The sequence below is a fragment of the Maylandia zebra genome, linkage group LG23, assembly GCF_041146795.1.
Source record: "Maylandia zebra isolate NMK-2024a linkage group LG23, Mzebra_GT3a, whole genome shotgun sequence".
NCBI classification, from domain to species: Eukaryota; Metazoa; Chordata; class Actinopteri; order Cichliformes; family Cichlidae; genus Maylandia; species Maylandia zebra.
The window spans coordinates 14336223-14350470 of record NC_135188.1 but is presented as its reverse complement, the minus strand read 5'-3'; the positions used below and the strand labels follow the sequence as shown (position 1 = coordinate 14350470).

General features: G+C 40.5%; 1 protein-coding gene across 6 annotated transcripts in view; it reads left to right on the top strand.

The window, feature by feature from the left end:
* crocc2 (ciliary rootlet coiled-coil, rootletin family member 2) overlaps positions 1-14248 on the top strand; it is a 43212-nt gene that overhangs the window by 1705 nt on the left and 27259 nt on the right. For all 6 annotated transcript variants that reach the window (XM_076880052.1, XM_076880053.1, XM_012919571.4 and 3 more), the window contains exons 2-6: positions 1556-1709; positions 1855-1970; positions 12186-12353; positions 12444-12527; positions 13899-14002. In XM_076880052.1, the coding sequence (XP_076736167.1) occupies positions 1556-1709; positions 1855-1970; positions 12186-12353; positions 12444-12527; positions 13899-14002 (626 nt within the window). The remainder of the gene's footprint in view (positions 1-1555; positions 1710-1854; positions 1971-12185; positions 12354-12443; positions 12528-13898; positions 14003-14248) is intronic.

Below are 14248 nucleotides of genomic sequence, written 5' to 3'. Positions count from 1 at the left end.
AGATGTCTCACAGTTACAGAAATTACTCAAACACAGGCAGCAACAACACACATGCAACAATAAGTGAAAGAATACAAATAAAATAAAAATAAAATTCAATAAAATTCAAATAAAATAAAAGTCAGTTAAAATGACAATCAATCTAATTGAAACAGTTGCATGTTAGTTAGTTTTAATATTACTCTTATTATTCTTTTTGGGTCACAAAATAAAGTTTAACATATTTTCAGGCGAGAATGGAGCTGTGTAAACCTCAAATATCTTCTCAGTTTATCAAGACACCGCATATTTGCAAAAGCACTCCAACGTTTTCAGAGACGTCTGTTACCCACCAGCGCTAGCCGGGGGCAAGGTTCACTAGAGCCGGTGAGAACACCGGACTTCCGGGAAATCGTTTTCAAACCCACCGCCGTCTTTAGCTACTCAAGTTAAATATATATAAGTCACTTAGATAACTTAAAAATTTTATTGTTTGTCTTTTTTTAGTATTTTATTTGTTCCTGAGTAAATCGGTTTGGCTGAGATTAAAGTTATAGTTTTTACACAGCTGAATAAATGTCAAGCAGACAACTGATTATCAGAAGCCTGAGATGCTCGAGAATACTCCGGTGTCCTGTTATATTTTAGATAGCAAGGAGTTTATTAACCTTCACCGAAACAATCTGCAAATGTCATTAACATTTAATAAACGATCATCTTGTCTTTATTTTTAGTTAGCACAGCGGTCCCCAACCCCCGGGCCTCGGACCGGTTCCGGTCCGTGAGTCGTTTGGTACCGGGCTGCGAGAGTTGAGGCTCAGGTGTGAAATGTATAGTTTTCAGGGTTTTTATCGGTTTTCAGCGTTATTTTGTTATCGTTTTTATCGTTTACTCGGTTTTCCTGGGTCTTTTCACACGTGTTGTGAATAAACCTTTTTTTACCGGTACTAGTTTTATTTTGTTGTATTTATCCGTGACACCTTAAAGGCCGGTCCATGAAAATATTGTCGGGCATAAGGTCCGTGTCGCAAAAAAGGTTGGGGACCGCTGAGTTAGCACATACCTTAAACACTTAAACACTTAGGGCTGTAAGCTAATGATAGTTATATAAGAGCAGATGCATGCTGGTGCAATAAGCTGTACGTTTTACGTCCAATGGATGCATGATCTGATTAGTCGACTAATTGCAAAAATAATCGGTGACTAGTTGACTACAAAAATAATCGTTTGTGGCAGCCCTACTCATAATATATAACTCATTATCAGTTGTCAAGATAAGTAAAGGAGCCAAGGTAAAAGTCTAAAGGCAGTGCAATATACTTTTTGTAATAAATAAATAAATATAAAAAATAATATATATAACACAGCACAGAGCACAATAATTTAAAATCTAAATAAAAGAAAATAAGTAAAAATGAATGAATTAATAAGTGAATAAGCAGTAACAAAACCTTTGTAAATCAAATGAAAGCTGAACATATTAAAATAAAGATAATTAGAGTAAAGTGTAAGACTGAAGTAGTACTCCCATAGTGTAATCTCTAGGGTAAAGTGTTGTGTGTTGGTGTAATTGTAGAAACTGGAGGAGTCCCTCCTTCAGTCTGATGGCAGCTCAGGAGAGAGAAGTCTGACACTTCAAGAGGAGGGACAAGAATCCATGGCCACACCTGTACCTGTCTCCTCTCGCATCCGTCAGATCATCACCCGCAATCTAGCCGAGGATCCAGCAGGTACTGAAAAAAACTTTAAATGGCTAGTTTGTAGATTAACTTAACATTACTGGATATCTGAAAGGTGAATTACAACCCTTTCTTCTGATAATCCCTCTGACTGACTCTGACTCTTCTATATGTCTGATCTGTTTCCTTGTCTCAGGCAAGAGTTCAGAGTTCAGTGCACTGGAGGAGAGGAGGGATCTAAGGGGGCGACTGTCTCCCAGCCAGATGGACCAGGACCAGCTGGTAGTCAAACAGTCCGGTCTCACAGAGAGGGTAGGAGTGACGAATTCTCAAGGTCAACAGTAGCTTTCCTGCCAAAGGCTACTATCACAAATTTTGTTTTCTTTTTTGTTGTTATTATTTCTTATTTGTCAGGGACCAGGCACAAAACATGGAACTCATAAAAAAAGAAAACCATGTATGCAACCCCTGGTCCAATACACACAGTTAAAAACAAGTTATAAAATAAACATATCCAATATACAAGAAAAGTAATCAAATGATCAGAAATAAGAACCATAAAACCATGAAAAACAACTGGTGCTCATCAGTTTGCCAAGGGTCATAAGGTCATTTACAAAAAATTTGAAGCAAATCATTTTACAGTGAGAAAGATTATTCACAAGAGGAGTGGATGTCACCTCGAGGTCAGATTGTACAATGCTCAGAGAAACGTAAAAAAATGGGAGCTACATCTCAGATTCTACAGGCCTCAGTTAGTGTGTTAAATGGTAGGTTTCATGACAGTACACTCAGAAAAAGACTGAAACTGATGGCTTGCCTGGAAGGGCTGCTGGGAGAAAGTCTCTTCTCTCTCAGGTTAGGTTTGCAAAGCTGCAACCAAACAAACCTTCTGGAACACTTCTCTTTGGACAGATGAAACCAACGTCAAGATATGTGGTCATGAACAGCACCACACAAACACAACATATGAACACCTGCTGTCAAGCACGGTGGTGGAGGGGTGTTGACTTGGGCTTGTTTTGCAACCATAGGACCACCCTGCGAAGTCGTCTCTGTGACAGTTAAAGTTTCATGCAAAAGGAGAATGATTTCATGTACAGCAGAAAATATAAGACATATAAGACAAATATAAGAAAAGAATCGAGGAGATTTAAGAGAGCTGTCCATAAAAAAGCAAATCTCAGTTAAGTGAAATGAATATTGTAAAAAAATAAAAGTACCCACACACACACACACACACATATATATATATATACATGTATATAGTTGATATCAAGCACACTAGGGCATTGACTGCAAAAAGCTTCGTAGGTTTGAAATGGGATATGTTTACTGTGAGCGTCAGTGTAGCGCTGTTTTTTCCAGTAGGGAAGCCTGTTTGGGGGCTGAATAAACTAACATTGAAGGAAGACTGAAACTCCACTTAATGTATGGTAGTAAAAATCTAAGGAGCGGAAAGGGCAGCATACACATGCTCAGACTAAATTAATTTGACTTTGCACATGTATGTATATCATACTTTTTTTAATGAGTTGCTGTAGAATTACAGTTTACATATTAAGGTAATTACTGTATAAGCAACCATTGTGTGTGTGTGTGTGTTTGTTAGTGTAAATAAGAGTGGGGAGCGTAGTTCATGAAGGGTTTCCTTGTAGTCTGTTCAGGTAGACCTCCTGTGCTCACGAGGACGCGTGTCTCCCTCCGCGGCCCCCCATGGTTGCCCCTCCATGTTTTGGGGGAAAATTGTGAAGGTCACTGGCCTCCTCCCCGAGGACCGTTGAAGAAAAACCTAATTTTTCATAGTGCACAAAGCAGCCATTTATGATCACACTGCCCTCATTCTGCTGCTTAAATCTAATGATCTCGCACTGCTTGCTTTGCTCTTGGAATTCATTTTAAAACCGTGGCTATAAATAAAACGTATTTAGGTTGGCTTGTTTATTTTGTGAATATTTTTAGAAGTGTGAAAAGGCACTAAACAGACGAAACTAAAGCACAGCTTGTGGATATTTGATGCTCAAACCCAAAGAGTAGCAATTTGAATCTGAATATTTTGTTTGGTGGTGACTCATAAGTCAAGAGGTTCATTATGAAACTCCTGTCAAGACTCATTTATTATGCTGAAAGCTCTTGTCTTCGTATTATTTCCTCTATGTAAAAGCAGCTTGATTTTTTTGGCAGCTTTGCTTTTATGTGATGGTAATGCAGTTTGCTCATCAGTACCCGAGAGCCAAAAATGCTTCCTTGACTTTGACGCTAACATTCAGGCCAGCAGCCTTTCATTCACACAGATTTCTCCATCAGCACTTACAGCTGAAGGGCTCATATCACTGAATGTATCACATACATTGCATCCAAGTAACCTCCGTTTAATTAATCAGTGTATTGTACCTATGTCAGTATGTCTCATTTGCCCCATATATAGCAGCCAGAGAATATCACTGTGTCAAAAATATGATTGGTCAGTAATTCAGAATTGCTTATTGGCTTTCAGTGTTAACATTGATTATCAGTGATATTTTCCAGCCTTGAGCATTTGTAGCTGTTCCATGAGACCTTGTGTGAAACATTTTAAGTCAGCATTTGTCCGAGGTGCCCTCAGCTTGAACCTTCTTTCCTCTGTAATTTGCATTGACTACTGTGATTGAAATTTCTCTTGATAATTTCCACATTGTTCATAAACCTGCACTCTGCATTTTTTGGTGGGATAAATGTACAGGCCCACCTGGAGTATAGGGTTTCTAGTGCTAGTTTTTGATCAGCTAGTTTTTGATCAGCAACACACTCTGGAGAGCTTCTCAGTTGGGGGTTGGGGGCAGTTTTCACCCTGCCATCCAACAGCTACAGTCTCACAGCTGGAATATGTCCCCTGCAGTCCTAGGGGCTAAAATAACAACAACCTTAGCCCATTTTATGCCATAACTTTGTGATCAGGCTGATGCATTGTGACTAGTACGAGAAAAAAAAAGTTTCTCCAAGGACGCTAGTCTTCCTGTCTCCATTTCTGTGTAATTGTCGCTTAGTATTTTTCTAGCAGTGAGGAATCCCAAGATCAGACGACAGACTCGATCTCTCCAGTGTGTCCTGGGTCTGAGAGTCTCAGAGTCTTCCTCCTGTGGGACATGGCGAAAACACCTCACCTGGGAGGTGCTCAGGAAGCATCTTAATCAGATGCTTAGCCCTCTTTGGGTTGTCTCTTTTTTAAAGTAAAGGGGGAAATGCTGTACTCTAAGCCTCTCCTGAATGACTGAACTCCCGAGGAAGTATTTGAGATTTTCTGTCTCTGAAGAGGCCACCTTTCCAATATACACATATCCATATCCACACATACACAATATCCACAGTGGTAGGCCAAAACTTAAATAACTCCAGAGTTGAATACCAAAAGGTAATAGGTGGTATAAACACAAAAGTAATAGTTGACAAATCTCAAATACACCAATTTATTTGGCCATGCCAACAAACAGAAACTAGCATTTCTACTTAAGTACAGAATGTCTTTACCTCTGATTGTTTTTAAAAGAATCACATCATAATTACCTCACTACAACAGGTACTTTAGTTACATCCATGCAGATGATGTGCCGATCCATCTGTCAGTCTCTTGTTCCTGTCTCCTTGACTCATGTACCCCATGACACATGAACTTCTCCACTTGAATAGGAACTCGTCCTAAGCCACTGTGGGTATTCCACCCTTTTCTGGCCTCAGACATAGAGGTGCTAATCCTCATTCCAGCCACTTCACATTTGGCATCAAACCACTGCCTTCATAGATTGATGAAGTCACATCACACGTCGATAAAAATAAAAGATGTGACCCTGAAACCAACCAATCTTGAAATTGCACCTTGAATTTCTGTCCATAGTTATCGTCAGAATCAGTGTTAAAGGGCAGTTCTGCCAGAGTCCATCAGCCACTGGAACAAAGATGAACTAAATGAACTAAAGGAACCAAGCTCTCACTGCACTGCCCCCTGCCCCCGAAAAAATGAAAAACAACCAAACAAACAAGTTAAACTGCCAAATATATATATATATTAAGCAATACAATTATAACTAATATATGCAAATTATTATTTAAAATATCATCACATGGTTTAATGAGCATTTCGTTTTCATTTCATTTTCTTGTAATTATTTCAAGGTTGAGGCTTTAAAGGGTTAACAATTGTCCTAATAATGCATACCGTCGAAGCACCACTCACAGGACACCGTGGGGGGCTTCAAGCTGAGGTCAAATCCCTTGTCCAAATTCACAAATACGAGTCAACAAGTTGGGCAAACTCATAAGCATCCTCAAGTATGATTCTTGAGTAAATAAGGAGCTGGTCCAGACTTCTCTTACCAGGAATAAAAGTGCATCAAATAAAGTTTTAAAAGCTTTTTTTTTTTTTTTTTTTACTGAAGTTCTACTTCTGTTACACAACATTCCAACTTCATTCATTGCTCAATCCAGTGTGCCAGCATTTGCCTAATTGCACCAGAGTAATAAAAATGCCAAAAACGAGAGAATTTCACCCACCTATATCTTGAAACCACACGTGAAAAACAAGTGCCACAATCTGTTTTGTTTCCCCTGTAGATTTAAGGGTTCTTTGAGTGCCGTGTCTCTATATCATGATGTTTGTGGCCCAAGTCAGTTGAACAAAGTGTGTGACAATTCAAAAACATACATTTTGCCAAGCTTTCCTTAAGGCTCTGAGCTGACAGAAGACTGTTAACATAGTGCTGGTGAAGTCACACCTGGACTCTTAAAGCCTTCCTCTGTGTCTCTGTTAAGTCACTCTTCGTGATCCCTGTTGACCCCAGAAAATTGCACCTGAACCAGGATAAACCTTGACCTAGTTTGTGCGTTGGATGGCTTCAGGAGGTTGGAGAACATGTTGGGGTGAATTCTGAACCTTCTGTGTTGCTTTTGGAGGCCTGCTAATGTGCATTTTCTCAGACACGGACATCCATACCCTACTCCTGAACACTTAGAGATTGCCTGCACAGTACTGCGGTGTGGCAGTCAGTTGGATAAAGATAACTCATGCTGAATGATTTCTGACACCAACTGCCATTTGCCAGTGCCCTGTGGAATTTTAAATCCCCCGGGTCTCTCCGTAAGAACCCTGTCAAAGAGATAAAGTCTGTTTTTAAGGATTGTATTACTGTCTTCTTTTACTGTTCTACCCCCCTCTGTCCCTAGTTTGTTTTTCCTGCTGGCACAAACCCATTCATTTATGCTGCAATTTGAATGGAAAACAGCCAGAAAGTCAGACTGTCTCAAAATTGTAAAAATTAATTACTTTCCCCAGAGAAAGAAAATGCTTAAAAGCCCTCCTGAAGACTGAATTTTTTGATGAAAGTATTCCATTAAACCTCGTAGCCTTTGACATTTCTTCTGCTTCTCATGTTACCTAACTTTAAAGTCAGACATAAAGCCTACTTTTCAGCTCTTTTTCACATGTCAGAGATCTCTAATCAGATGTGAAGTCTGTACTGATTGAATTTATGTATGTAGGCTATGTGTAGGTTTTGAATTGCATTGTCCTTGCTGGACACATTTGTGTTAAGCAGTGCATGACCAGCCGCGTGTTTGTGAGCACTAAGCTTGCATTATGAGTTTGCCATTTTTACACAGATCACTTGTATCCCTTACAGGCCATCACAGCAGCTGTCCCCATGACCCAAAAGTTCACTCTATGGTAACATGCTCTCAGCAGTCCCTCCTCTTTTCCTTCCATTCTCCTTGTTTGTTATCCCACATTGTGTAATTACTGTCAGTGATGATACATAAACAGCTTTCACAATCAGCTGGGGCTCTTTCACAGAGTCAGCACTCAGGGGGTAATTTGAGGGGAGGGAGGAGCGGGTGAGCTGTTCAAGTAGGACAGTAAGTTTTTGGGCAGCTTGGGGGCGATGGACATCCGCTCCAGCTGTGTTTAGGAATCTGACAGATAGTGCACTCCATTAATTCCCTTTATTAAGCCTCTGGGTCCAGGCCAAGCCAGAGAAAACGATTGCAGCTGTAACCCTTCACATGCTGGCTGGAGTGCGCACTCACGGCCAGATGTCGCCCTGGGTGAACCACAGATAGAAAGAAAAGAAGACTGAGGTTGTGAAATAGTTCCTGGATAAGGCAGAAAATTTATATCTTTGTTGAAAATCAGGTATGAATTCACAATGTCATATAGCAGAAAACGAGAGAATACGCTTCCCAAGATACTTTATCAGATAGATAGTTATCAGATACCCAAATGTAATTACATTAGGTCAGTGAGAAGATATTGCAATCCTGAGATGCTAACTGAATGGGCTGGATTCTGATCTTATACCACATGAGCAAGGCAGCAAGTTTTGGCACAAACACCAAAGACTTCACAAGGGCCTTGAAAATGATTCTCTTGTTGCTTGCTGGCAGATGAATCAAAGCAAGATTATCCCTTGATGTTGTCTGAAATATTTATCAAAAGAGACAATACAAGGAGTGGCAGAAATCATAAATATCAAGAAGTATAAAAACTCTAATTCAAAGCACATTTTAAGGGCCTGAAAAGTCTTACACTTTGGAGCCATAAGCAAGGCTCAAGAAACAGATACTTGGAAATTAAAAAGAAGAAAAGAAAAGGACTCAAAGCGACCATATGGAGGAATAAAGTATACCATGACATAAAGGCTGGTTTTTGTATAAATTGCATTTTCGGCATTATTGCAGAATGGCAGTAGATGACCTCAAAGAGCAGAGCTATGTTAGGATTGGGCTCAGCTCACTTTAGGGAATCATGAAAGCTGATCGAGGGTGATTGTGCTCTGAAGCAGATCATAAATAGCATGGGTGTTAAGCGAGCGCAATTCTGGGCCCACGGTAAGCCCTGTAAGCCCCGAGTTAGTGCAGAGGGAGGACTGGGATTACTTGCTTCTCTCTTTGGCTTTACAGTCACCACCGTATGCGTGTGTTGTGAAGGACAATGAGTTCAAGCTCACTTGGAGATGTGAGTGATGAGAGTTAATGATGCAAGCAGAGCAACGGAATAGATGGTGGTGTAGGAGGGTTAAGCAGTGGTGGGGTTCTCCACACCAGGCTGTTATGGCACCCTCCTGGGAGCTTCCTGCAAGGAGCATGGTTAATCCGGAGCAGCCCCTGGCCTCCTGCTTTACAGCTGACTGGGGACAAACTATAAAAAAGCGTCATCTCTGTATTTTGTGGAGTAAGGGCGAGGCGCTGGCAAGAAGCCCATGTGCTGCAGCCATGTATGAAAAAGCACAAACAACCCTCGGTGTCAGGGTAGGGTGGGGCCCTTGAGGAGTTACCAGGGTAGCCTGGTCATTGGGTGCATCAGGTAGTTGGGTGGTAGGGATGGTGCAGGCTAAACAGGCACAGATGCTGATGGAAATTAATTTCTTGTGCTTTATAAATAAAAGACAGTTTGACTAAATTAAAGAAAATCTGTGTTTCCCTGACCTTCAAGCTCTAAGGGGCTGTATCCATGCAAATCTAGTTTTAATGGTCACATATTTTATTTTTTAGAAAGTCAATGAAGTCCAGAGAATAGAAGATAGTCCTGATAAAGCTGTAGCTGTGTTCTACATTAGAGCTTGTGATATGAGTGTTCTAATAGTGTACTGCAGCTTTAGGTGTGTATAAATTCTCAGTCCCATTTAATCCAGGGTTCAGACATGATCATCATTTCAAGCTCATCTAGCAACTTGAACTAATGCTCTAATACTATGCTAATTCCAGTTTCAGACACAGTGAGTTTTCTTGGAATGTACTTATCATGTACATATCATTCCAATAAGTACAATTATTTACATCTTTACTACAGATTTGCCTGCAAAACACTGTTTAAACTGCTGTGAGAGGACAATCCGCGACCATCTTTGCAATTACTGAATATGCATGTTGTTGTTTGTTTATGTTTCTTTTTCTCACAGTGTTGGATTTCTTTTTGATGTGGCTACGAGAGTTACAGTTTCAGCATCACATGGCACCGAATATACATGGCGCTCATATCCTGTAGTATTTATAAAGTGCATGCTTGTTAGTAAGTCAGTGTTATTGCTTTAGTTGTGCCAAAATACTTGAAAAGATGCATAATCACCAATGCTCCACACACAGCTGTTTCCAGGAGTCCCTTTAAACACAGCTGCTGCAGTGCTGTGCGTTTCAAACACTCCGCCCATGTTGTTCCTCCCTTCTCAGTCCCTAAAGCTGTCACCTCAACAACGGGCAGTAAAAGACGTTTTTGTGCTCCCCATGTCCTCAGAGAAAAACACCAAAAGCACAGAGCCAAGTGCGTGATGACCGTAAGTGTAGTTTGTAGTATAAATTTCTGAAAAGGGCATTTGAAAATGTGTTAATAATGGTGGCAAAGTGGCTGGGTCCAGTGTTGAACACTGAGACTATTGTCTTGGCTCTCTTGGAGCCTGCTGGAGAGATTAAGCACCAAGAGAAGAGATGAGGTACAGAAGAGAAGAGGGAGGGAGTGGGTCGCAGGGTTGATTTGACGAGCTTGGATGGTGGTTTGGAGCGTATTGCAGGGGAGGGGGGGCTCGCTCGCTTGCTCTCACTCTCTTCATCTCTTTTTAAATGAGAAGTCGGCAAGGGCAGCTAGAGGCACGCAGTGTGTTGTAGTGCTCTAGGGCCATGTGGTTTGTATTAGTGAGGACAGGGTGTCTGGCACCAGCATAGAGAGTGGGTGGTGCACAGGGAGTTTAGGTTGTATGGGGTTGAGAGGTTACAGGACATTTGGATTTCAGATACGGGAGAGAAAATGAGATTCCACAATGAGGAAGACCAGGACAGTATTGATATTATCACCCCTTACTCTGTCTTTAGCTTAATACTGCTGCTCTTTAGATTTTTAAAGCCAATCAAAAGTTGACATTTTTGGTTTGGAATGTATTTCAATGAGCTAAAATACTTTGAATACTTTGAAATACTTTACTGAAAACAGTAATACTCGAAACCACAGAAACTGCGTAATGGTGATTGAGTCTAAGACAGCATGGCAGAGCTGGGTACTGGTATGAGTCTAGACAATGCCGATGAAGATGAAGCAGATGGAGACTTAGATGAGGCTCTTTGAACGACCAGGTTGAGGAAGACATGAAGAGGAGGTGGAGAGAGGTGCAGGGAACAGAGGCTGATTGGCTTGTTTGAGGCAGATAAGAAAATATCAGAACACAACAAAAGAAATGAGTTGACACCATAGGAAAATGGGAAATTATGTCACGGTTTGCCCTGGCAGACCGTGGGGATGTGTGGAAGGAGGACCCGAAACCTGGACTCTTTAGTGAAGACAGTGCGTTTATTTACAGTGAGGTAAATAACAGATGCATACAAAATTCCCGTTGCTTCCTAGACTCCCATGTGTGTGTTCCCCTCCGTGCTGTCCTTCTGATTCCTCGTTCCGCCTGCAGGAAAATAACAGAAGCAGCCGTCAACACTGACCCCCGCGGGCATACACGATCTGCACTACCGTACACTGACGCACACTAACTTGGGATGTAACGCAATGATCCCACACCGGTGGGAGCTCCAACACTCTCCTAAATAGCTCCCCCGACGAGCCCTGATCAGCAGCAGGTGTGTGGCAGGGACTTCAGGTGTGGCCAGTCCTCCAGCAGGGCCACACCCATTAGGCCTGCAAGTGCCTGTCATCCATCCTACAGCCACACACATATACACACACACACACACCCTGCCTACACATACAATAAGTGGAACACAGACATGACAGCATTGTGCAGAAGACACACACATCACAAAATAATAATAATAATAATTATAATAATTATAGTCCACCCCGAGTCCCCGGAACCGGGTCCGTGACAAATTATGTGAATATTTTATACAGTAGCTACTGATTATATAAGATAGACCTGCATTCATCTATTTTCTGCCACATATCTGAGTCCAGGTTGCAGAGACAGCAGTCTAACCGGAGGTGTCCAGACCTCCTTCTCCCCAGTTACCTCCTTAAGCTGTCCAGGAGGGAAACTGACACATTCCCAAAGCAGGAAAGAGACATAATCCAGGATTGCTTCCCAGTTGGACGCCTGAAACACCTTAACTGGAACTTTAGGTTATGATAGAGCAATGAAAGCCCAAGCTCCATCCATATTACTGCACTGTTCCTTCTGCTCCATTCTTCCCCCACTCACTAACAAAACACCTGAGATACCTGAACTTTACTGCTTCTGTGTCTGCAGTAAACAGGAATACAAGAGTAATAGTCTATAAAATAAATAAATATTAAGGTAGCCTTTTGTTGCACTTTGCAAAAACTCCTGTCTTTATGAATAGTGGGTGATTTTACAGTGAGTACCATACAGCAGAGAGAGTTCAAGGCTTCTCTGAAACTCTGTAAATAAAATAAAGTTTAGGTTTTATAGAGAAAAGACTTCTGAAACTTCTCAAAGTCCTTCTGATAAACTGGTAAATGAATTCAAAGGCCATGTGTGATGTGCACAATAATGTGCATCCTTCTAAGGCTCTGTTGCTTTGTTGTATTTGTTTGTTGCTCTACTCCAGCTTGATCAGATACTGATGTTGCAGCCAGTGGTGGACTCAGACCAGCACAGTGTATCAACAGAAGCCATGCATCCACAGAACAAGGAGAGAGCCTATAGGCAAAAACTGCTGGCCTATCAGGAAGCCCAACAGAGACAAGTCCAACTTGTTCAGAAGCTGCAGACCAAGGTAGCTAGAAATGGATCTCACAGTTTAGACACCTCTACACGTATGCCTTGAAGCTTCCTAACCATCCGTCTTGCATTTGTCTTATATAAGGTGATTCAGTATAAGAAGAGATGTGGGGAACTTGAAGAGCAAGTTCTGGAGAAGACTTCGGAAACTGAAAAGATGAGATTGTTGGTGTGTTTTTACAACAGTATTAGAATCAGTACTGCTTCGGTATAAATTAAAAATTTAAGTTTTATAAGCCTACTAGAGTCATCTAGAGGTTCATTTGCGCCTTACACCCAACTGACTGTTAAGCTGATGATGCATGTTTAAAACAATCTTATTAAGCTCTTTGTTTTTTATAAATTTCAAATGCAAATGATCTCGCCTGATAAAGAAGGAATGTGGCACAATGCCGGGTGATATTGATAAAGTCAGTCTTAATTATTATCACAATTGCATTACAGTCAAATAATTAAAAAAGTAATGTTTTACATTTTTGCCCTTTTTAATCTCACACAAAATAATTATTCAAAATTAATTTAAATATAATTTAAAACTATTAGCTATTATAACTCAATCTGGAATTTATTTTAGAATCACGTTTAGGTTTTCAGACAAATGAGCATATTGTAAATGTATTGGGTTTGAGCAAATATTGGTATTTTACCTATACCATTTTACTACTCAATATACAGTATCACCATTACTAATGAATTCACTGTTTAATAAGCAGTAGACTCTGTTTTTGTGTGATCTTTGACAGCTGTTAACTTGGGCAAAGTTAGATTTTTGATGCTTCTCTGCTCTGTGGACTTGCTTTCAGAAAGTACCACTTTTTTAGTTCCATTTATATAAAAGATGTATGTAGCCTCTGTGACCCACTGGTTTTTAACACTGAAGCTTTAGTGTTAGCATTTGTCTGCTCCGTGTTGCTTGTCTTGGATGCAGGAGTAACCTTATTTTGAATTTTATTAGCTAACACTAACAAGCTTTGTAAACAAGCCATGTCCAGAAATTGTACAGATGCACAAACACAACATCTTCTAATTAGTGATAAGTAATATAAATAAAACACTACAATTTCCCTCACCAAAAGTTAAGCACAATCTTCCTGGGTGGTCTGTACCAAGAAAACCCTATTAAAATGATTTTTTTAAAATGGCTGAGGTTAAGTGTACTGATTTCACTGAGGCCTGAGGGCAATGATTGGCTAAAGCCGCCCGTGTGGGAACACCTATAAATCAAAGATACCAGGCTGTAAATTTTAGCTCAGTTTTGGTACTAACCTCAAGTGGCCATTAGAGGAACTGCATTTATTGGCATTGTCTTTTACCCCTGGAAAATGTCAAACACTAAATGTACTGCATTATATAGTGTATAAGCTGTTTTAGACACACAGGTAAACTTTATTATGTCCCACTTTTATTCAAATGCACTTAAATGTATCAGATTGCAAAGCCCACGCAGAGACTTTTGATTAGTACACTGTAATTATGGTGATTTTTGTATATGGCCTCATGGTTATCAGGATGCCCGTAGTAGTTTTGTGTGTTTGTTCAGCTGCAGGGCCACCTAGACAAAGTCGAGTACCTGCAGCGGGTTGAGCAGGATCTCAACGTAGCTATCCAGAATAAGTCAGCTCAGCTGGAAGAGGAACAGAAAAGGTGAGTGGTGGGCACTATGCAGTGGAGGTACCCATGTTACACAGGCAATAAAAAAATGTGTCTTCTACTTATAATTAATACATAACACTGTAAAAAGTGCACAAAGTAAAAATCCATAAATCAGAAAAGCTGTATCAGAAGGGAGGGATGCAAGAAATTTGCTTCTGTTTTCTTTTTCTGTTTCGTCTTGAGAAGCAGAAATCAAGTTGAAATATTTCTGAGAAATGTTTGGATCAGAGATATTCC